This window comes from Octopus bimaculoides, chromosome 5 (genome assembly GCF_001194135.2).
Source record: "Octopus bimaculoides isolate UCB-OBI-ISO-001 chromosome 5, ASM119413v2, whole genome shotgun sequence".
Lineage (NCBI taxonomy): Eukaryota > Metazoa > Mollusca > Cephalopoda > Octopoda > Octopodidae > Octopus > Octopus bimaculoides.
In genome coordinates, this window is record NC_068985.1 from 43,127,686 (window position 1) to 43,151,483 (window position 23,798).

Below are 23,798 nucleotides of genomic sequence, written 5' to 3' on the forward strand. Positions count from 1 at the left end.
AGGGTGTGGCACTTTTTCACGCAGCTATCCTCATCCATTCTCACCACATGTCCATACCAGCGCAATCATCTCTCTTGCACACCACAACTGATGCTTCTGATGTTCAGCTTTTCTCTCAAGATACTTACACTCTGACGGGTATTCACATTGACATTACACATCCAACGGAGCATACTGGCTTCATTCCTTGTGAGCTTACGCATGTCCTCAGCAGTTACAGCCTATGTTTCACTGCCATGTAGCATGGCTGTTCGTACACATGCGTCATACAGTCTGCCTTTTACTCTGAGTGAGAGTCCCTTTGTTGCCAGCAGAGGTAAGAGCTCTCTAAACTTGGCCCAGGCTATTCTTATTCTAGCAGAATAGCCTGGGCAAAGTTTAGAGAGATATATATATATATATATATATGTCTGTCACTCCTAGAAAGGACCTGAGGTTAGCAGTCTCACTTGACTGTTACTTACTTTCAGGTGTTTTTACGCCTAAAAACTGCAACCAACCCACGAAGTAACAACGCATATACCTTGTGTATGTATGTTCGATTTTGTTTATATATATGTATACATATTGTTAAGGCATGAACTGCGTTTGATCCTCTGGCCAATAACTAATGGGGATTTGGTGACCTTCTGTGTCTGTTTCCTGTTTGTTTGTGCATTTATTATATTTTCAACTTATGATACACACACACACAACAGGCTTTTTTCAGTTTCTTATTTCTTTATTGCCCACTAGGGGCTAAACATAGAGGGGACAAACAAGGACAGACAAAGGGATTAAGTCGATTACATCAACCCCAGTGCGTAACTGGTACTTAATTTATCGATCCCGAAGGGATGAAAGGCAATGTCGACCTCAGCAGAATTTGAACTCGAACGTAACGGCAGACGAAATACCACTAAGCATTTCGCCCGGCATGTTAACGTTTGTCAGCTCGCCTCCTTGCTTTTTTCAGTTTCTATCTACCAAATCCACTCACAAGGCTTTAGTCAGCCTGTAACTATGGTAGAAAACACTTGCCCAAAGTACCACAGAGTACAACAGAACTCAGAACCATGTGATTGGGAAGTAAACTTCTTAACACACAGCCATGCTTGTGCCTAAAAGAGATATAAGAAACAAATTGAATGATGTAAGAGAGAATGTTCTCCTTACTTAGGAAATATTAAACCTAGTAAATCAAAGAAACTAAGAATGGATGAACAAAATATGAAACATTCTACAACTGAATGCTAAACAATATACAAAGGAAATGCTTGCTAAATTAAAAAGTTATAGGATAAAGGACAGATAGGAAAAGGAAGCAATTGCATATGTAATAATGATGGGAAATATTTGATGAAAATTAAATAATCAAAAAATGAACAAACTATGTGATGAACTTTCAAATGGTAAAGAAGAGAAAATGTAACAATGAACATTGAGAAGTCAATGAAAGAGCTGAAATTAAGGAAGGCAGGATATGGTGGAATCAGCATTTTCAACAAATGTAATTTACCAATGATATGTATAAATACCTCTTCCAGCTAAAATAAATGTGAATTTTGAACCATGAAGAATTAGAAAATGATTTTTCAAAGGTAGAAAATGTGAGTATTATCAAACAGATTAAGGAATCTCAGAGAGACTTTATTATTCATATGACATAAGAAAGAATCTTAAGTTGTGCGTGTGTGTGAGCATATGTGTATACACATGAATGCATGTGTATGTGTGTATATAAATAAATATAAATATGTATGTGTGTGTGTGTGTGTGTGTGTGTGTGTGTGTGTGTGTGTGTGTGTGTGTGTGTGTGTGTGTGTGTGTGTGTATGTGTGTAAAATGATATATAATATGTGTGTGTGTAAAATATGTAAAGGTAAGATTCAAGGATCAAGGTGTAGGAAGTTAGTAAGCTTCAAGTAGTCTGTAGAAGGTATAAAAAAACTTTCAGGAACAATAGGGGTTTATTGACATAGAAGGTTGTAAATTTTTCACATTATAAAAGTTTGATTAGCTGAAAAAAGTTGTTTTATAGTTCATGGTTAGCAGCTGGGATTGTAGTGTATGCAAATAAAAATCCAAATTTAGGGAATAGATCTACATCATTCCCTAAATTTGGATATATATATATATATATATATATGCATGTATATACATATAAACGCAAAACATCCAGACAGTTAGGTGATACAAAAAAAGGGGACAACAAAACATCCAGATAGACGATACAAAGAAAACAAGGACGGGTCATTCGGAGTTTTCTTTCTTCAGTTAAGTTCCAGTTTATCTTTGCAATTTTGGCTGGTTATACTCGAGATTGCTCCAATCTGGCCAGCCCTAAGGAAAAACTAAGCTAAGAGCATTAGATTCCTTGGAAGAAAGCAGCGAATGTATACGAAAACAAGGACTGAAAAAAAATGGAGAATGTTACACAAATACAAATAACAGGACATATCAACAGGTGTCTTTTGACTAAGGACAAATTAAATTAAGCTGGCATGTGTGGAAGTAAAGCCTTATGGCAGGGGTACAAGATTTCACAGGCACAGGGAAGAATATAGATGTTGCTCGGACAGCAGCTGAACCAAGAAAGAAAGGTTAGGCTTGGCCGAACACTAGTCACGTGAGGAGAGAAGAGAGAGAGGTAGAGGCAGAGGGACAGAAGAAATAAGGAGGGGCGAGAAAAAATGACAGAGGCACAGTGAAGTGAAAAGAGGAAGAAAAGTGAGCATGAAGAGAGGCAGGGAAATGTGAGAGAGGGGGAATGAAAGAATGAAGTGTGGAAGTAAGCGTGAAAGGGCTGATAGAAAGAAGGAAAGAAGGATAGAATCATACAAGATTTAGATAAATATATACTTACATGTAAGAGACCAAAGTGTACGAACGCAAAACATCCAGACAGTTAGGTGGTACAAAAATGGGGACAACAAAACATCCAGACAGACGATACAAAGAAAACAAGGATGGGTCATTCGGAGTTTTCTTTCCTCATCCAAATATACATACATACAAATCATCATCATCATCAGCAGCAGCAGTGTCCACTTTCCACACTGGGGGATGGTTTGACAGGAGATGGATAGCCAGAAGACAGAACCAAGCTCTACTGTCTTTGGTATGACATCTACAGGTGGATGCCTACCCTTCCTAATGCCAGCCACTTTATAGAGTGTATTAGTGTACTGGATGCTTTTTACATGGTACCAACAACAGTGAGGTCACCAAGTAGCTTGCAAGACAAGAACCACTCAACTGAGCAGGAAGTATTACTGAAGTGGGTGGCTTTGTGCCAAGTGATAAGAGGTTAGAGTATGATAGAGGAACAGAAATAGGTACCTTGCAGTAGAGGTGATGCATGGCTACCCTAGTTAGAAAAAGAGAAAGAAGAGGAGAGAGGGAGGAGAAAAGAGGAGAAAGAAAGAGGAAAGAGAGGGAGAAGATGAAGATATGTCAGTATGTGCCCTCAAGTTAGAGGGAAGTATACCTAAGTGAAATGATGCAGAAGATTGGATAGAGAGAGAAGGTATGTAAGTTCAGGAGAGTGCAAAACGAGAGTGGGAGATAGAAAGGATGGAATGCAATTAGTGGTTAACATGAGTGGAGGAAAGAAGTGTTAGGAAGATGAGATGTTGGGGAGATATTTGTCAGGGTCAGATTGTGTGCAAGGTCATAGACAAATGACCATGCCTTTAGGGTCACAGTTTTACTTAGATGGATGGGTCTTCGCAAGCACAGCAAATTGCCAATCATCTTGGTGCTTTGTCATCTCCTCTGTGAGGCTCAACATCTGAAGGGCAGTTTTCACCACATTGTCCATGTCTTCCTGAGCCCTCTTCCACAGGTTCCATCTATGTTTAACAATCAGCACTTCTTTATGCAGCTGTCCTCATCCATTTGTATGACATGACCATAACAGTATAGTCTCTTCTGATATATTCAGAAGAAATTTTCTCCTTTATACTGGTGTTCAACATGTGTCTGTAGGTGTGATATGTTACTATGCAGGAGTTGTGGAATGGACAAAGGAAGAACTTGTCAGCATCAATAGAAAAACTAGGAAAGTAATGGCTATGCATAGATGCCTTTCATACTAGAAGTAACATAGCAAGGCTTTACTTACCTAGGAAAGAAGGTGGAAGAGGACTGGTTGGAATAGAGGATAGTTGTGATGGAGATGAACCCCTTGCATGCCTATTTGAGGAATAGTGATGAAAAAATATTGCAGGCTGCACTGGGTGAGATGATCAGTAACAATGAGGATACCTTCTAGATGTACAATATGAGGCGTAACAGAGAAAAGATCAACAATTGTAAAGAAAAAGTCCTACATGAACAACAAACAGTGGATGAAGCTGATGAAGAATCTTGGAGATGGTTAAGAAGGAGATGGAAGGATTGATTCTTGCTGCTCAAGAACAAGCTTTATGAACTAATTCAATGAAATGTAGTATTGATAAGACAGTAGTATCACCTTTGTGTAGACTATGTGGAAAATCATCCAAGACAGACATAATAAGTGGATGTTCAAAATTAACCTAAATGGAGTACAAAAACACCACAACAAAATAGCAAAATGAATACACTGGGAGTCGTGCAAGAAGTATAGGCTAGAATGTTCCAAGTGGTATGAGCATCAACTTTTACCAGCAGCAAAGTCAACTTTGAACTTTGCCTTTCATTCTTTCAGGATCAATAGAATAGGTATCAGCTGAACACAGGGATTGATGTTATCAATTACCCATCTCTAAAATTTTTAGGCCTAATGCTTTTAGTAGGAAGAATTAGTTAAAGTAGTGGAATGGCAGAATCAGTTGAGCATTAGTTGAAATACCTTGTGGTATTTAATTAAGGCCCTTTATGCCCCAAGTTCAAATTTCATAGAAGTGAAGTTTTCTACACTCATATCTTATTATTAACTCCAATAAAGGCAGCGAGCTAGCAGAAACATTAGCACACCGGGCGAAATGCTCAGTGGTATTTCGTCTGCCGTTACATTCTGAGTTCAAATTCTGCCAAGGTCGACTTTGCCTTTCATCCTTTCAAGGTCAATAAATTAAGAACCAGTTATGCACTGGGGTCGATGTAATTGACTTAATCCCCCTGTCTGTCCCCTTGTAAGCAATAAAGAAATAAGAAACATTAGCATACTGGGCGAAATGCTTAGCGGTATTTCATTTGTCTTTACATTCTGAGTTCAAATTCCACCGAAGTCAACTTTGCCTTTCGTCCTTTTGGGGATCGATAAATTAAGTACCAGTTGTGTACTAGGGTTGATCTAATTGACTGGCCCCTCCCCACAAATTTCAGGCCTTGTGGCTAGAGTAGAAAGAAAAAAAATGTATCATTAGCACACCAGGCAAAATAGTGAGTGGCATTTTGTCTGTCTTTACATTCTGAATTCAAATTCCACCATGGTCAACTTTGCCTTTCATCCTTTGGTGGAGGTTGATAAAATAGGTACCAGTTAAGCATTGGGGTCTATGTAATTGACTTAACCCTTCCCCCAAAATTGCTGGCCATGTGCCAAAATTTGAGACCATTATTAATTCCAATACAATAAAGTTGTAATTATTGCAAAAATTGGTTTTATGTTTACTTACCAGAAATAACATATCGCAGAACAAGATGAAACTTTTTGGTGTGCTAGAGCCATAATCTCTCATCCTCTAAATCTAAGCTATCTTATATTGTCTAATTTCTTAGTGAAAAGCAATATCTGTTTGTATGTAATATTCATCCCTATTAAGACAGCAAGTTGGCAGAGATGTGAGTATGCCAGGCAAAATGCTTTATCCATTGCTACTTTCTGAGTTCAAAATTCCAACGAGGTTCACTGTCTTTCATCCTTTTGGGGTCAATAAAATAAGTACTGGGCAGTGGTGGCTTGTTTATAGGCACTACAGAACTGCAGCAACCCTTATTTCCACTCGCTATTATTGATAACGTTCCATGCTTTTAAGGATCATTTCTTAAGCATGTGTCGCAACAGTATCTGATTCTATTGAGCAGATCAACAACATCACGATGATGTGAGATTGTATTGAGTCCTGAGCGTGAAACAAGTTTTTCTTTATCATTCGTTCCTCGCTTTTAACAAATGTGAGAAAAATCCAGTGAGGATCATTCTTGAGAGATTTAATAACTTCTTAAAGAGTGACTCAATACTTTCTGAGTCTTTAAGGCGGCGAGCTGGCAGAAACGTTAGCACTCCGGGCGAAATGCTTAGCGGTATTTTGTCTGTATTTACGGTCTGAGTTCAAATTCCGCCGACATTGACTTTCGTTCTTTCAGGGTCGATAAATTAAGTACTAGTTGCATACTGGGGTCGACCTAATCGGCTGGTCCCCTCGCCCAAAATTTCAGGCCTTGTGCCTAGAGTAGAAAAGAATATTATCGGTAACATTCAATATAATGAGTCCTTTTTTCTTTAATTCTTTCTTTATACTTGTACATTATATACTCCTTAAGCTTAACGTCAATAGCCATCCCCTAGCTTATGAAAAAAATACAAAAATCCTTGTATAGAACTGTGTGCTTCAGTTTTAGTGATGCGGTGTTTGGCTGTAGTGCGCATGCTCACATGTCCAAGATAGGAAGCTTCACTTCCAACAGGATTTTAACCCATTAGCATTGAAATTACTCTGTGAAATGTTCTGCTTATGTATTCCCATTGTTTTGAATTTATCATGCATTATCTCATAGCCTTGAGATTCTGATGATGCGATTGTTTATGGAATATCTCTACTCCTCATCTCCTAGCATTAAGTTGCCCTATTTTGGGATTTGTAGTCTTAGAAGCTGCATGGTGATCTCACTAGTGTTGGTGGCATGGAAAAAAAGCACTCACTACACACTAGAAAGTGGTTGGCATTAGGAAGGGTACCCAACCATAGAAACCATGCCAAAGTAGATACTGGAGCATGATGAAGTCTTTGAGCCGATCACGTCCAGTCAAATTGTTCAACCCATAGCAGCATGGAACATGGGCATTAAAGTATGATTATAATAATTAGGAATACTTGTAATTATCAAGATATATTTTAATGTAAAAGGTGTTGCTGATGCAAAAGTGCTGTTACTAATGTAAGGCATTTTATATTCCATACAATAAAATATACCATATAAATTGTTTAGCAGTACCTTTAATTAGTGTTATTTTATTTGAAATTGCTTTGAAAATGTGCCAAAAGAGCTAGTTACATCTTCAGCTTGTCTAATCATATAGAGATGGCAATTTTGAGAAGGACTGAGAGAGCAATGTATGGTGTGAAACTATTGGATAAAAGGAGGGTTGAGGGCTTGATAAGGATGCTGCAGTTGGAGGAATCAGTGAAACAGCTGGCAAGGGTAAATGGGATGCAGTGGTATGGACATGTGTTGAGGAGGGATGAGGATCATGTTCTGAGGAGAGTGCTTGAGTTTAAAGTGAATGAACCACGAAAGTGAGGTTGACCAAAGAAAACAGAGGGGACAGGTGGAGAAGGAGATTGAGGACGCCCAAAACCGGGTGAGATGGTGTGAAAGTGGCTACTGTAAGAGTGAGTAGATCTGGTCACCACCGTTAATGGGGACAAACCTAGATTTAAAATATTGGAATTCATTCATATATATATATACATATATATATATATATATAAAACTATTCATGAATATATCATCTAACATCAGCTTTTCATGCTAGCATAGGTTGTATGGTTTGACAGGATAAGCCACAGAGCTGTGCCCAGTTCCAGTGCCATGTTTGACATGGTTTCTATGGTTAGATGCTTTTCTTGTGCCACCAGTAACTTACAAGACAGAAAAAAGAGCAGGGAAAAGAATAAAAGCTCCCATTTCTAAGTGTGTGTCTGTGGGGCTTTATGCCAGAGACAAGATTAGGTGTCTTGCTTTAGAGGAGATACAGTTACCCCACATTATATAGGAGTGAGGATGGGAGTAGTTGAGAAAGACAAATGAAAGTAGTGATGGAATGCCAGAGTAAACTCTCAAGGTACAAGAAAGTTAGCATATGAGAGGATACATTGGGCCATAGAAAGGGAGGAGAGGATACTTACATAAGAATGTGAGGGGAGAGTAACAGATGCTTAGAGATGACAGTAGAGGTAAATGTAGTAAGTAACGAATAAAGGCAGAAGTGTAGTTGATAAGAAGTCACAGTATGGAGAGATGTAGAGTGGGAGAGATAGAAATGGCTCAGAAAGGATAGATCAGAAGGTAGAGGGATGATGTGTGAGAGTGGCTATAGTGAGTGGGGTATGATGGCAGACATAACAAGATGCAGGAAAAGTTAGATATATGAAGCAGAGAAGAGAAATAACTGAAGGCAAAGAAAGGAAGAGGTGATCAAACCACGCACACACATCTACAAACATTCACCCTCACATACATGCATGCATACATATACACATATAAAACAAAAAGAGTAACAAACAACAAAAAAGGTAAAGTTTCAATGTATATTTTTAAAGTGTTTTGTGTTTTTATTTATTCTTGTATTTTACAAAGTTCCCAACCTGTGAGTGTGTTTTGCATCTTTTACAATTTTGTTCAAAACTTGGGAATTCATCTATTGAAATTGTTTTATTTGAAAAAAACAAAAAAAAAAAAAAAAAAAAAAAAAAAAAAGAAAAAGAAAAAAAAGATCACAGAATTTGAAGAAAAATAAATACAAAAAAAAAAAACTAAGATACAGCAGAAGTGAGGACTGTTTACATTTCCCAGGTATGTGCATGTATTATATACACATACGATGTGTGTATATATTACACACATATATATACATGTGCAAGTGTATATATATCACACACATACACACGCGCACACACACACATATACACAAACATACATATATATATACACACACACATATATATATACACACACACATTTCATAGAGGGGTGGCAGAAATGGGGTAAATATGTCGATAAGAAAAGAATAAAATAAAGAGGGAGGGGAGGTGAATGGAAATTTTAGTTTTATTCCATTATTGCAATGTTAGGAGTACTCGTCTCCATTCTCTACAGATTTGCAAGTCATCAGTTAACATTCAAATAGACAGCTGCAAAAAACAGACATATATATATATATATATATATATATATATATGACATACATCATTTAGCTATAGGGATTGTACAAGGTTATTAACATATACTATCTTAGAAACAGGTCATATCCATTCTGTTTTTAAACGTTTTACACTAGTTATCACCACCTTTTAAAGAGGTTGATGATATTCAGGGTAGCAAGTGCTACAATTAAATTGCATCCAACATGGACAAATCAATCTAAACAGCCATATTTTTACTGTTTTTTTTGTTTTGTAAATATATATTTAATATTTCAACAATGAAAGAACTAGATCGACAACTGATTAAAGAGATTTTGATATTACTAGCTTAGTAAATTAGATTAAATGGCAAACCAATTAAAAATAAAGGCATATACATCTGTATAGATAAATATACAATTATAAAAAGACATACACAAAGGGGGAAAAAATAACACATATACTACTAATACCAACATAAAGCAAGGCTAGTTAACTGAACAGAGAAAGGTCAAATCAGCTCAGGGCACCGAGATAATATCAATGACTAAGAGCCCACAGAACACACAGAGGTAAGTAACCTAAAGCTATATATATATATATATATATATATATATATATTATATATATATTATATACACACATATACACATACAATTTCAAACCCATGTTATGTTTTAGTGAACAGTTGCATTGTAAGGAAGAAATACCTTCAGAAGAATTTATCTTCTACAGGGCTATAAATTTGGCAGGACAGTTTATATGAGGTAAGGAAGGCAAGTGAGGAGGGAATACATTATAATTTGACTAAAGTAAAAGCTAATTAAATTAAAGATTGTCAGTAATACCAATAACATACAAGACATTCTTCAGCCAAAAGGAGCCAATCAACAAATAAAAACTAAACAAATATAATTTAATATTTCACCATCTTACAACACATCAAAATAAATGAAGAGATTTGGGAGAAAAGGGGGCCAGGAGGAAGTCAAAATTCCATTTTAGTGATCAGTTTGTGCCCAATAATTACAGAAGTACAAAGCAAACGATCACATTTTGTTTGTTAATTACTGAACCACTACGTTTGCAAATTTGAATATTTGTTTTTTTTTCTCTAAGACTGAATGTTTAATGATATAGGGCTCTTAATTTTAGTACAGCATTCATTTGGAGATCTTGTCAAACTAATATTGTAATATTATCTCAGTATTTTGGAACAAAGATCTAGTAACATTCTGGTCTGTCTAGTTACATAGGAAACTTATTGCATGCATGCACAAACATGTACACACCCTCTCACATAAAAACTATCACAGATACATAAAACTAGAGTTGGCCATTTGATAACGACTTTGAAATAGACTTGTGGAGATTATATTAACTCCATATTGCAGTTTATATCCATTAACACATTCTGGAATGTACACTGTGTGAATACAATGTCCATGGATAATAAACACCATGGATTTTGAAATAAAAAATTGAAGAACTATTTCTGAGTTGAAGAATGGTTAATTAATCCAATTTGGAAACATACACCTTGATTCTACAGCTTTACTTACCATAAATTAAAACAAATTAATGAATGATTTTAGCAATAAGAAAAAGACATTCTGCCTAAATTGTTGGATTGAAAAAAAAAAAGAGAAAAAAGTAAAATAAATAAAATGGCCCACTGGAATGAGAGAAAGATATTAACTTTTGTTTTGTGAACAAAAAAGTTTTTCTGGTTATTAGAATATTTTAGTAACCATTTTTGATACAACTGGGATTAAATCTAAATTTTCTTAGCAGTCAAGAATAATTTGAAAAATCTGACAGGAATGGAGCATCATCAGAACCAAAAATCTTTGTCACAAGTTTTTGATTAAAAACTAATGAAATTCAATGATTCCTTTAAAACAAAGACCAGATGGTAGCAAACTGAGAAAAGAAAGAAAGACTACAGCTAAAGTTAAAACAGGGAAAAAAATAATTGCTGTCGTTATCTGAAAATATTGTATGAGAGAGTTTTCAGTGAAATAAAGAGAGAAAAAATCTTCAACTTTGCTAAACAAAGAAAAAGAAGCATTTAAAAGTGAGATAATTCTATTTTACAGATCTTTGATGTTGCAATTATTAAGGAAGACCAGCTAAAGGATCAAATAATACAGACATCTGCTTTGGATAAAATAGAATTTCATGAATATATTAAAAACTAAAATAATGATATTGGATAAAGAGAAATAAATTTGAAAAATATATTTCACAAGTGACTAAAGTCAGTAGTAAAGGTTATTATTATTACTTAAATGTATAACTTCTACATAATCAGTGAATAAAAGAAAAAAAAAAACAGTACTCTGATCATTAGATTAAGAATATATAAAGTAAGAATTGAAAAGTCTCAGAGGCAGCTGAAATAAGTGGTACTAATGGGAAAATGATGGTGAAAAAACTCTTTAAAAATTACATTTCTTACTGACCAACACATATAAAGAAGCTGGAGAATCTAATTACTTTTTTAAACTAGAAATACTTTTTGGTTTCTTACAAGCAAATATTCTAACCCTTAGATGAAAAGGCGAAAAGAAAAAGAAAAATGAAGAAATAGAAACTGCTTTTTAAAAAAATGAACGAAATACTTTGTGTTTATTGAAAAAATTAAGTTAAGGCTGCTAAAACTCCATTATTTGTGTCTTGTTGGTTGCTGGGACAGCCACAACGAGAGGGCCCTGGTCATTCTTCTATCAATTGTTGCAGCTTTTACATTTCAATGCAGAATATGATGCGAAAGCATCCCTTCCCAGTTTTTTTCAGTTGCTAACTAGGCACGCTGAAGAAATATAATCTGATTACACAGGTGTTATGTCAGGATTTGTCTTTGGTTACCATCCACAAGAGATGTACTTATAACTATTACGAGAAAAAGATTTCCAGGATTTAAAAAAAAAAAAAAAATCAAAAGAAAAAAGGAAAAAAAATCCCTGCTCTGACAGTTTTCTCTTGTGGCCCCCAAATGGGGAGATTAGTCTCCTTTTAGCAAGAGTCATTTATATATAATCGGCTGAAGCAAACACAATGTTGGCTCAACATCATTTCACAGAAGAATAGCTTCAGAAGAAGCTAACTGTATGTACACGAGGGGATATATATATATATATATATATATATATATATACACACACACACATATATATACACACACACACACACACACACACACAATATATACATATATATATATATGTGTGTGTGTGTGTGTGTGTGTATATTATGTATTTATTTTATAGAAAGTTTTCTACAAGTGACATGTAGTGGTTCAATTTGTCATTATTCTACATTATGCGGCTTTTTTTTCGAGATGGTGAATCCATACCATCTGAAGGTGGACTTCTTTTGCGGGAATCAGAATGCCTAGATATTTCATCAAGAATGAATCTGTTCAAATCTTCCATGTTTCTGTTTAAGGTACCGCCAGTATGAGGTAGATATCCTACACTAATATTTGACATAGCACCATTTAAACCTGAAAAAGAAGCAAAAATAGCATGATTAATGATTCAATGGAGAACCTAAGAAAACACATTAACACTTAAAATATCCCGTCAACTAAAGCAAATTTAGAAATCAAATGCTTTAAAATTGAATCATCTCAAATTTGTATTAACTGGTAAACCAAAATTGACTTAAGATATAATTACTGCAAAGAAGCATATGCAATAAAAAAGCAAATAAAAAACACCCTTCTACAAGAGACAAAATATAATCCTGTGGATTTATTACAAATTCGACTAAGCTGAATATCATTAATATGACCTGAAGTCAATAACTTCTTTGATTTTTGATTATGGTCAAAGATGTATTTTTATTTTTGTTATATGATTACTGGTAGATGTTTTCCACAATACCAATTGTATAGGAAAGAAAAAGCTACAATAAGCTGAAGTCATTTAGAAATTATTATACAGCATAAGTTAAACGTTTTCAATTAGTTGACACCTACAGTAATCCCTTAACTATCGTGGATGTTATGTTCCACCCCCACAATAGGTGAAAATCCGCAAAGTAGAAACAGTACTGTACTGTATATAGTTTTCATTATTTTTATAATTTGTATATATTTGTTATAAATGCAAAATAGAGGAATTGACGAAAGTTTAAATAATAAATCATGATAGATAAACCACAATTTGGTGAGGGATTACTGTATTTCAATTATGATTTTAGTTTCAGTAGCTAATACACATTCCAAAAATTCTAACATCAATGACGTTATAAAGCCAAAATATTGCTAGTAGGAGTAGAGCTACTAATGTAGCTTATTCATTCAGAAAACTGATGAGCTGTTGAAACTACAAATACTTTTATGCAATCTTGAGGCTAAATTTAGATGTCCAACATGTGGCATGCTAGCTATAGAAATATCCCACATGTTCAAATGGTGGATCTCTTAGCTTTGGATACAGAAATTTTCGGTAATATGATATCAAGTGCTCTATGCAATTGTATTTCTCAAATACTTTGTGCATGCTGTTTAAGTACCTAGAATGTTATACTAGTCAATGCATATAGCAAGTGTGGATTTATACTGACACTGTAACTACATCTACCATAAAACTAGGTACCTGTAGATGAATACCCCAATTCATACATTTTTATGGAGCAAAATCAAAGACTGATGGCAAATAATTTCCTAACTAGATCTCTGGGGCAGCTAAACTACAAATTACAGCTATTTAAATGAAAGAATAATTTCAAAAAGAATCTTTGTTAAGAGAGAAGTACTCACCTTGCAAGGCCAATGCATCACTAAAAGCTTGCAATTCAGTATCTGTGTCTGGTTCTAAATCCCTTCCACCACAGTGAGATAACCTTTGAGAGGGCCTGTCTTTAGTCATCCAAGTACCACTTTTGCCAGTAGATGCTCCTCGGTTACGCAATGGTGGATTCTTGCCACAAAGAAAAGCAAGAAGTTCTTCTCTACGTATATGACGTCGTTTCTTTTTGGCCCAGGCAATAATATCCTTTGTTCTGTGTTGTTTACCACACTGCACACCAACATCAATACAGCCTCGTAATGTATCTATACTATCTGAAATACATAATTTATGAAACAATGGTAACACATACTTGCTAGACTGTATTTATACTACAGGAGCTATTTCATTGAGTTAGTAAACAATACAAAAGAAGAAAAAAAACATCACCATTAAACTATCTAAAAGGTAAAAAATAGATATTTAGGAATTTCATCGGACAAAATTCTGCATTTCAATATAAACTGATAGGAAATGATAAATTATTGCCAGAAGACACTAAAATGAAGAAATGTAAACCTTTGTTGTTGAAATTACAAAATATAGCTGTTTAAACTAGCAATGGACTACAAAAGTAAAATATCATGTGAGATGTACAAGTTTTTTCTTGTTAGGTTATTCAGATAAGAACTTTAGTGACAGCAACTAAAAATGAAGAAAGCCAGAATAAGACCATTAGCAGCAGCACTTAGTGGATTAATAAACACAAAGTAAATTATGATCTACAGAATCAATTAAAAAAGCCTAATTATAGAATAGCTCTAAACAGAAACAACATCACTGAGTAGAAATTGAATTTGTTACGTAATCAATATATATTTTGCGAATGGCTGAGGAAAGACAGTGATGAGAATTTACAGAGAAAGTTGGAATGAGCAATTTTTATGTATATTTCAGATCTTTACTGTTATAGACAGCTGTATTTAGTAATGATGATGGACTCTCTTATTGCTTCAACAAATGAAGGTCCAACAAGACACAACTGAAAAAAATCAACCATCACATTACAGCTGATTGTATGCAGGGTCAAAGCTAGAGATTTCCAGTATCTGTCCCAGCTGTCTCTTTCCCTATTGCCACTGGACTTAGGAAGAAAATGCGACAGCGTTGGTGTTTTGGTTTGCTGATTAATCTGCACAATGAATATCATGATAGTAGGCATGGTTTGTGCAGAGCCAGTCTTACTCACTCATCCATAAAACTTGTATTAGTCTGGTGCAACAAGTTCCACAAGCCCAGGTTTTGCAGGATTTGTATGGAGCTACATTCTCTTAAATGAGCACCTAAAGAGCTGCATCTACCCTCGGTTCATTGGGGTGAGTAATCTGCTTCTAAAGACAATGCCATCAGAAGCTAAGTAACCTGCAGTTGAGACAATGACAGGTGCTACTACTCTAGTCAGAGTTGATCTGGGATCAAAAGTGGCTAAGAGATAGTGCCACACTCCTCAAAACCCTAGAATTCTAGAACCAGGCCTCACTGGTAGATGCAGTAATGATAAAAACAGTGATATTGGCTTCAACTGATTTCTATTATAGCAAAGAATGTTGGTCTCTCCTATGAAAATTCCTAGTTTTTTGGGATTTTTTTAAAAATAGTAAATTGCATTCATGCAGTCAATTTTAATTAATGTGGTCTTTCTGAATCTCTAATGAAAATTATATTTTTATAACACCAGATTAAAAAAATAAATGCCAACTACAAATGTTTATTATTTGTACAGAAAAAAATCCCATTAAAATGAATTCAATACTATCCTCGTTTTACAGCCATTTTTCCAGGATTGCATAGGTTGGATGAACCATGACATTTGTTGCAGTTCTTTCTTATCTCTATTGTGCGGTTCAACATCCTGAGATAAGGTTTTACAAACTCTTCTCCTTCCGCTTAGATCAACTAGCATCCCTTTATCCCCCTGTCATTTTCCACACACATCACGTCTGTATCAGTGCAGTTTTCTACTCTACTTTGTATCCAGTTATTCTATTAGTTTATTTGTTCCCTGATGCTCCATACACTGACATTATATACCCATTAGTAGAGCATGCTCACCTCCTTTCATTTTTTGAATTCTCCACATATATTCATCTTTTAGGACATATTTACATCATCATTTTAACATCCAATTTTCCATGTTCACATGATCAAAAAGAATTTGCAGAAGCAGATTTTCAGCTGCTGGACAACCTTCCCATCACTTATCATCACCTGTTTTACCCCATAGTCAGAATCTTTTCACAGAACATTGGAAATGAAGAACACTGTTTACATGGTGGTGACACTCATTTACAACATACAATGTCAAGGCAAGAAAACAGTTGAGCACACACACACACACACACACACAAACAAGTTTCTTTCAGTTTTTAAGTACCAAATCTACTCACAAGACTTTGGTCAGCTCAAAGCTATAGAAGACATTTGCCCAAAATCCCATGCATTATTGGGACTGAACCCAGAACCATGTGATTGGGGAGCAAACTTCTTACCACACAGTCATACCTGTGCCTATTTCAGATATCAAAGAAAATTAATGATCTTTCTTTCATTACCATTAAGTCTCTTGGTGAAATCATTCACATTGTAGTATCTGCCAAAATTTTCTGGAAATCAGTCAAGATAAGATTATTCAAAGAACATTTTCTTTCCACATTCTTTCAATAGCCGAGTTGATAAAAGCTGTCAATTCTCAATTTGGTATTTCAACTTAAGAACTTTTAAATACCAAAAAGTTTCAAACAAGTTGAGGTTCATAACTTAACTTTAAAATTACTGTTCTCAAAATCTTTCATCTGTACCAGAGAGCTTTTTATAGCTGGAGAAGATTACAGATTTTTCATTTTACAAAATATGAAAGAACCAGATTTCAGATACGTCTTCCAGAAATAATCCACAAGAATCTGCTCATGAGGTTTCATTTGCAGCAAATAAGCCTCTAAAGATATGTGTACAGTCATGTATACATTTAGTTCAGTTCAGTATTATACATTGTGATTATAAGTAAATGTGAATATATAAGATTGAACTGTGTTCCATCAAAAAAAACATTTTTTCACACTAGTAAAGTTTTAATAGCATTGTTTGTCTGGTTAAAAATTTATGACCAGTGGATGTGAAAGCAGTTTTATGCTATTTGTGGGTTGTCTGCAGTTCTACTTAATTTCCATCACCACTACACTCATTGTTTTGTCTGCTTTCCTTGCAAGTAATGGTTTGACAGGTTGTTACAGTCCAGTTTGGCTCCTAAGAAACAAACATTTCCTTTATATTGGTTTTTATTCTTTGGAGAAGTAACTCTCTATGAAGTTCTCAACTGATAAAAATATAGGACAGTGAAAACTTGTCTACATTACTTTATCAATCAATCCTTTTTTGTCATCTTTTTAACAAACTGAACACAGTTTTCATAAAATCAGTATTTCTGAAAATAATTTGGTTTGAATCAATTTCAGAGAAAGTTACATATGCCATCAATAACAAAAGAAATTTAGTTTTAATTACAAGGTCATTCAAACTAGATATAACCAACATGTATTCAGTTATTTATTCAGAAAAATATTGTCAGAATTTTGTGTCGTTCTTTATACATACAAAAACATTGTGTAGTAAATGAAAAATTATTATTACCAAATGACCATAAATATCCAATTGCTGTAACTAAATAATGCCAAGTGATATAGTTTTAGCTTATAACATTTAAAATGCATTTTATAAGGATTTCTCTTTGGAATAATACTGAAAATCCAGACATTCATATAAATTAACTTATAGATGGATGACTTTCCTAAAGTTAACATCTAAATGATTGTTACATCTATTTAAGGCATTAATATAGTACCATAATTGTAGTGTTTGAATTCATAATGCTTGATTAACCATGCTCACTACCTACTTGTTAAACAGCACTGGAGCAGTTATTCACATTAATTTTGCATTAATTTTAAATATGGCATAAAACAAATCAAACACTTTTAACTATGTAATATAATTAGCATTTTTACATAGGACAAAATTTTTTTTTTTTTTTCAAAAATCATTAAAGCAATGAAATAACCGAAAAGATTGTAAAAAGAAACAAAAAACAATTCTTCAAAATTTCATTTCTGTATTTAATGTAATGTTTTATTCATCATTGTTTCCTAATTTGAAAACTTTTTTATTGAAGAAAGCAACAATATTTAATATTAACTTTGCATAAATTTAAAATCTGCTAAACTAACCTCACCACTACTGAAAAATATTCAGTTAATTTTAAGATTAAATCCAACCAATGAAACATGAAACATACCTTTGTACATATCAGTAACTGCTGTAGCTGCATTTCGAAATGGACCCCATAAAGAACGGCCTTGGTGTCGATCTGACAAAAAAATAAACATAAGCTGTTAAATATAACTTTAAATTAAAAAACAGGATACAGATTAAAAAATAATAAAGTTAAATTGATATTAGTTAATTAGGTCAACTTAGACAAGTCCTCAAGTGGTACTCAGACTTCCATATGTCATGCTCACTCACCTGTAAATTTCACATCTTTCTTTAGTACCTCCTTATGCTTTCATTTCAATGTCCATATTTTAACTTCTGTAGCACCAGCGAGCTAACAGAGTGCCCAACAGCGCTGACAGTAACCAGTCAGCCAGCCTCCCCTATACAAGATGCTTGTTGCTGATAAGCAGCATTTCAGGAGTAGCCTCCATCCAGTGACTTCTGCAGAATAGGCTTCAAGGCCCAGCATTCACAACCATACAGTAGAACAGATTGTACAGTCACATAGAAGCTGAGCTTGATATGCTAGGGGACTTTGGAATTCTATACACTACCATGCTGTCCAGAGCCTCCTGTGCAAGCACCTTCTTAGCTCTTTACAAGTTGATCCACAAGCTTGGATATTTGAAGACTGACTTTGCTCAGCACAGTCTCTCCTGTTACCACCAGATGGAGATGGTTGAGGAGGGATATTATTGATGATGATCTTAGTTACATGGAATCTAGCCAAAGACATATCTTGGCACAATCAATGCTCTCAAAGTAACACATCATCTCCATAGTAAATATGTTTATAAATCTAAGAAAAAGACATTCAAAAAGCTGTTGCACCTAGTTTTGTACTGTGTGAAGATATCACTAGTTATTGTTGAGGTGGTAATATTAACTATGAGTTATCTGAGACTGATACCAACTTAAGATAACTAAGTTTTAATCTCTCATTTTAATACTGTTTATTAACCCTTTAGCATTTAAACTTCTCAGTCAAACGTAATGCTTATACATTCATATTGTTTTGAATTAATCATGCATTATTTTGTAGTGATTGTTTATTTTTAGAATGACATTGTATGGTAGATGCAAGAGGTTGAATCTAGTCAGCTTAAATGCTAAATGGTTAATTAACCCTTCCATGAAAAATTATACAAATTTCCATACAAAAAGCATCTTATAAGTCTTCCTTTTAAAATTTAAATATGAACTTTAAATCTTACAAAGACACACTGATGAGAATCTATATAAACTTTACTCTCATGAAGAAACATGTTTCAATGAGAGACAATATAGCAATTAAGTAAGGGAAAATACTGCTTTATGAATCAGTAGAATAAATATACAACATAGCAATGAGAACACAGACAAAAACTTCAATGTCTTGCACATGCAAGCGCTACCAGTCAAGAATTCCGCATACCGGATGCCAACAAGTTTATGGGGTCATCAGGAGAAAATGCGCGCCTCTCAACAGCATCAATGCACACCAGCCCCCCTCACTGATATGAGGCCCTGCTTGCTAGATCAATTGGTTATTAAATATAGCTCAATATTTCTCTAGCCATTGCTCATCGTCTCTATTTAACCAAATCCAGTGGCTAGCCTTCTCCACTGTAGTTTGGATATCGGTCATGGTGGTATTTGATAACAACAGTCATCTCACACCGTGTCCAACAAACCCTCTACATCCGACTTTGATTGGAAAATGTTCGTGAGATTTGTGCTGTGTATGGAGAAGGAGTAATGTCTCAAAGTACCGCCCACCATTGGTTTTCATGCTTCAAAAATGGGAATTTTGACCTCAAGTACAGATCATACACCAGTCAACCAACTGAGTCCAATAAAGTGTGATTGAACTAACTTCTTCACAAAAATTCATGTCAAATAACCAGAGAATTAGCAGAGCAGATTGATTGTGATAAAAAAAAATTTTTTTAAACTGTGGTGAAACCCAATGGACAAGGTTCAGAAATTTAGTGCTTGGGTGCTATATGCTTCAAGCAAAAACAACGAAAATCAATGCTCCACAATCACCACCAGTTTGCTCACTCGACATAGGTCAACACATGGTCACAAATAATGTTTTCTTTACTACATTGTTACTATGGAGCAGCAAAAAGAATGAGACAGCCCTGACAAACAAGCAACTCACAAGTAAAACAAGACCTTCATCCTCGAAAGACCATGTTGTGTGTATGGTGGAACTGGGAAGGCATAATTCATTATGAACTGCTTGAGCGCAACCAAACACTCAATGCAGAACTCTACATTCAACAACTACACCAACTTGGTGCAGCAATTCAGCAAAAAAGACAGAACAAGCAAAATGGCATTCTTTGCAACACAATACCCATCCTCACATCGCCAATATGATCAAAGCCACGATTCAAGAACTCAAATGGGAAGTGCTGTCTCATCCTCCATACTCTCTAGACTTGGCACCGTCAGATTTTCATCTCTTTCAACTGATTTGTGCAGTGTATCATTCAATAATGACATGGAATTGAGGGCTTAGCTGGACGAATTCTTTGAGTCAAGACTGGAAGATTTCTATTGCCAAGGCATTGAAAAACTTATTGAACAATGGGAGGAAGTCTTAAACAACAACAGAGAGTACATTATTAATTTGTTGTCATTCTTTTTTGTTTAAAATAAAATTCAAAAAAAAAAAACGGTCATAAATTATTCCTCAACCCAATATATTACAAAAATATTACTAATTTAAATTTTAATTAAATGAGGCTCAGATCTTGAGCAATTTTTTTAAAAAACTTTGTAAATGTCTACTATATTTTCAATAAAGCCTTTATTATCACAGGTCTGCCACAACCCTATCATAGTAACTACTATTATTCTTTAATTGACTGAAATATTGTAAACACTTAGACCAGTATGATTCCAATCTATTTGATAATCTTAAAGTGTGTTGGTTGAGTGTTTTAACTCTAGTATTCAGGTTACTCTATCAAATGTGATTGCTTATTTTTAGAATGACATAGGCATGACATTCTGGATCTGGCCAGTTTGAACATAACAGGTAAAATATTTTGGGTCTGATATGGCCAGTTTAAATGCTAAAGGGTTAAAAACTTTTGTATGGTAAAAATATCTTTGTTGTTCAACAAAACATTCAAGCTATTTTGAAAGAAAGTCACAGATAATTGGTTATTTTGAAAGGTATCCAACTCAAAGTCTTTATATGCTAATGTTTGTAGAATCATCAACCCCGCCCCCATCTATCATGAAAATATTGTCATAAATGATTCATCATCATTTAATGTCCGCCTTCCATGCTGGCATGGGTGGGACATTTTGACAAGAGTCGGCCAGGCAGAAGCCTGCACCAGACTTCTGTAACTGTTTTGGCAGGATTTTTACAGATGCCCTTCCTAACACATAGGAGAGGTCAGTTTTGGCAAGGTTTTTACAACTGAATGATCTTCCAAACACTAACCACTTTACAATGTGGACTGGGTACTTTTAAGTGGCACCTGCACTGACAGGGTCATCAAGTACTTGCAAGATGAAAAAAAAAAAGAACTCTTTTGAGAGGGAAGGGGGCATTGGAGGTGATCTTGTGTCAGATGATGAAAGGTTATAGTGAGACAGAAACAGGTGTCTTGCTGTAGAGGAGGTACAAGGTTACCCAGCCAGAGAGAGAGACCAGGAATGAAGACAGAAACAGGGAGCTGCCGCAAAGGAAATACATGATTACCCAACCTGAGGGAAGTGCAGGAGGAGAGAGAGTGTGGGAGACAGCAGGATAGAGATGGTGGCAAAGTGTCAGGCATACTTACAAGGGACAGAGGTCAGAACATAAATGGGATGGTTGAGTGAAGGAAGAGATATAGTTGGTGGCAAGTGTCAGGGCATACTCGAGGTTCAAACACCATAATATAAGTGGCAAGATATTACAAAGGAAGAATGATTAAAGAGTGCAGGGGGGTGGGGCGTGGAGTGGCGAAAACTTGGTATATATATATATAGAGTCAGGAGGCTATTGGATAGCAATGATACAGCAGAACAGGGCTGTGAGGACAGGATTGGAGAGCAAGAGCTAGGTATAGTGTATGAAGGAGGAAATGTGGAGGAAGAGATGTAGATTGGTTTGTTGGGGTACGGTGCATGCAAAGTTTTCTTGTTACATGCGGGTGGAACACACAAGTCGGAGGGGGGGGGGGAAGATAACAACGTTAAAGTGAGACAGGACGTGTGGGTGGAAAACACAGATCGGGCAGGGAGAGCAATGATACAGTGACAAAGAGCCAAGAGGACAGGATTGGGGAGCATAGTGCATGAAGTGGAAATGTGATGTAGAGATGTAGTTTGGTTTGTTGTGAAAGAGTGTGAGAAGTTCTCTTAAGTGTGGGTCACAAATGATTATGATCTGTAATTCTGTAATTTAATAAGAAAGAGAACAAGCAATTATTTAAATGTGAATGAAACCAGATTAAAGGTAGTTATTTATTCAACAACTGCTATGGTTTAACTATGGTAGCCAACTCCTGCAATATGACTAAGTCATAATTTTGATATTTACATTAAATAACTTCTCAAAGTTCAGAAAGTATTAATTCATAAATAATGAAAAGCATGTATATTTCAATAGTCAAATGGTTTATATTTAAAGTAGAGCACCTCATGGATAGAATACATAGATTAAGGACAGTTTTAGATACTCTACCAATATGTGGTTTGGTAATTCAGTGTTGAAAGCCTAGTAAAGTTATGTATTGTAATATAGTTCCAATTACCAGCTACAGTTCTACTCCCAATCTCTTACATAACTTTACTATACTCTGAGTATAAGCAGGAGAGGCAGTTACAAAAATATTTTTCCCTGTCTTTACAAACATTGTTAAATTCATATTCAAGATTCCTTTGGACCCTTCTTAATGGCATGTTAAAGTTATTGTAAATGTCTTGATCTGATGAAACTGATAACACATTTCAGGTATAAATACCAAATGCAGAAGACATAACAAAGCCAGAAGTGATTCAGTATTTTGCTGCCAGCTAAAATGGGAGAATGGAACTTATTAAGTTATGGTAGAGAGGCTATTCTGATTGGAGCCAACTCGTTCATAAGGAATCAAAGATGTATTTAACTGGATGACATGACTAATTGGCGAGAAAACTAGCGAAGGTACTTATTTCACATTGTTGGTTAGAGATTTCCAGTAAGACAATCACTACAATCAGTCAATTGCTGAAGGTACACACAATGGGTTGTCACACAGCTTCTGTCTAACAAATTCCACTCAAAAGTATAGGCCAGCCTGAGGTTATGACAGAAGATATTTGCCCAAGGTACCATAGAGTGGAATCAAACCCATAACCACACTTTAGTAAAACAAACTTCTTGACCACACAGCCACGCCTACACCTATTTAAACTGCTAGACTTCTTCAATGGCTTTCTTTTCATTAATTGTAAGAAATATCAGAGCAGTTATAACAAATATCTTGAGTCTTCTATCAATAATGTAAGCTTTAATTAAAGCTGTTCTTTCTTTTCTTTACATTTTCATTGGCTTAAATTGACTAACAAACTAAAACAAAGGAAAATAGAATTTTTTGACGACATCCAAGAAATATTTTGCTACTGATACGGTTGTTGCCAAGCCTTTTTCATACATTTATTTACAATAATATAACAAATCTGCCTATTTGTTCAGATTTTATTATCTTCCCCATGTGCT

The 23,798-nt window shown here is 35.0% G+C and overlaps 1 protein-coding gene and 1 non-coding gene across 2 annotated transcripts in view; one reads left to right on the forward strand and one right to left on the reverse strand.

Annotated features, from left to right (window-relative positions):
- Nucleotides 1–5,927: 5,927 nt before the first annotated feature.
- Nucleotides 5,928–6,159, forward strand: LOC128247934 (small nucleolar RNA U3). The gene has a single exon (XR_008264274.1). It is a non-coding gene; the product is annotated as a small nucleolar RNA U3 (small nucleolar RNA).
- Nucleotides 6,160–8,427: 2,268 nt separating this feature from the next.
- Nucleotides 8,428–23,798, reverse strand: part of LOC106876496 (HUWE1-associated protein modifying stress responses) — a 39,713-nt gene continuing 24,342 nt past the window's right edge. Inside the window, exons 2-4 of the mRNA XM_014925058.2 lie at nt 18,123–18,194; nt 13,807–14,109; nt 8,428–12,543 (exon numbers count right to left, since the gene is read on the reverse strand). Coding sequence (XP_014780544.1) covers nt 12,353–12,543; nt 13,807–14,109; nt 18,123–18,194 — 566 coding nt within the window. The 3' untranslated portion in view covers nt 8,428–12,352. The remainder of the gene's footprint in view (nt 12,544–13,806; nt 14,110–18,122; nt 18,195–23,798) is intronic.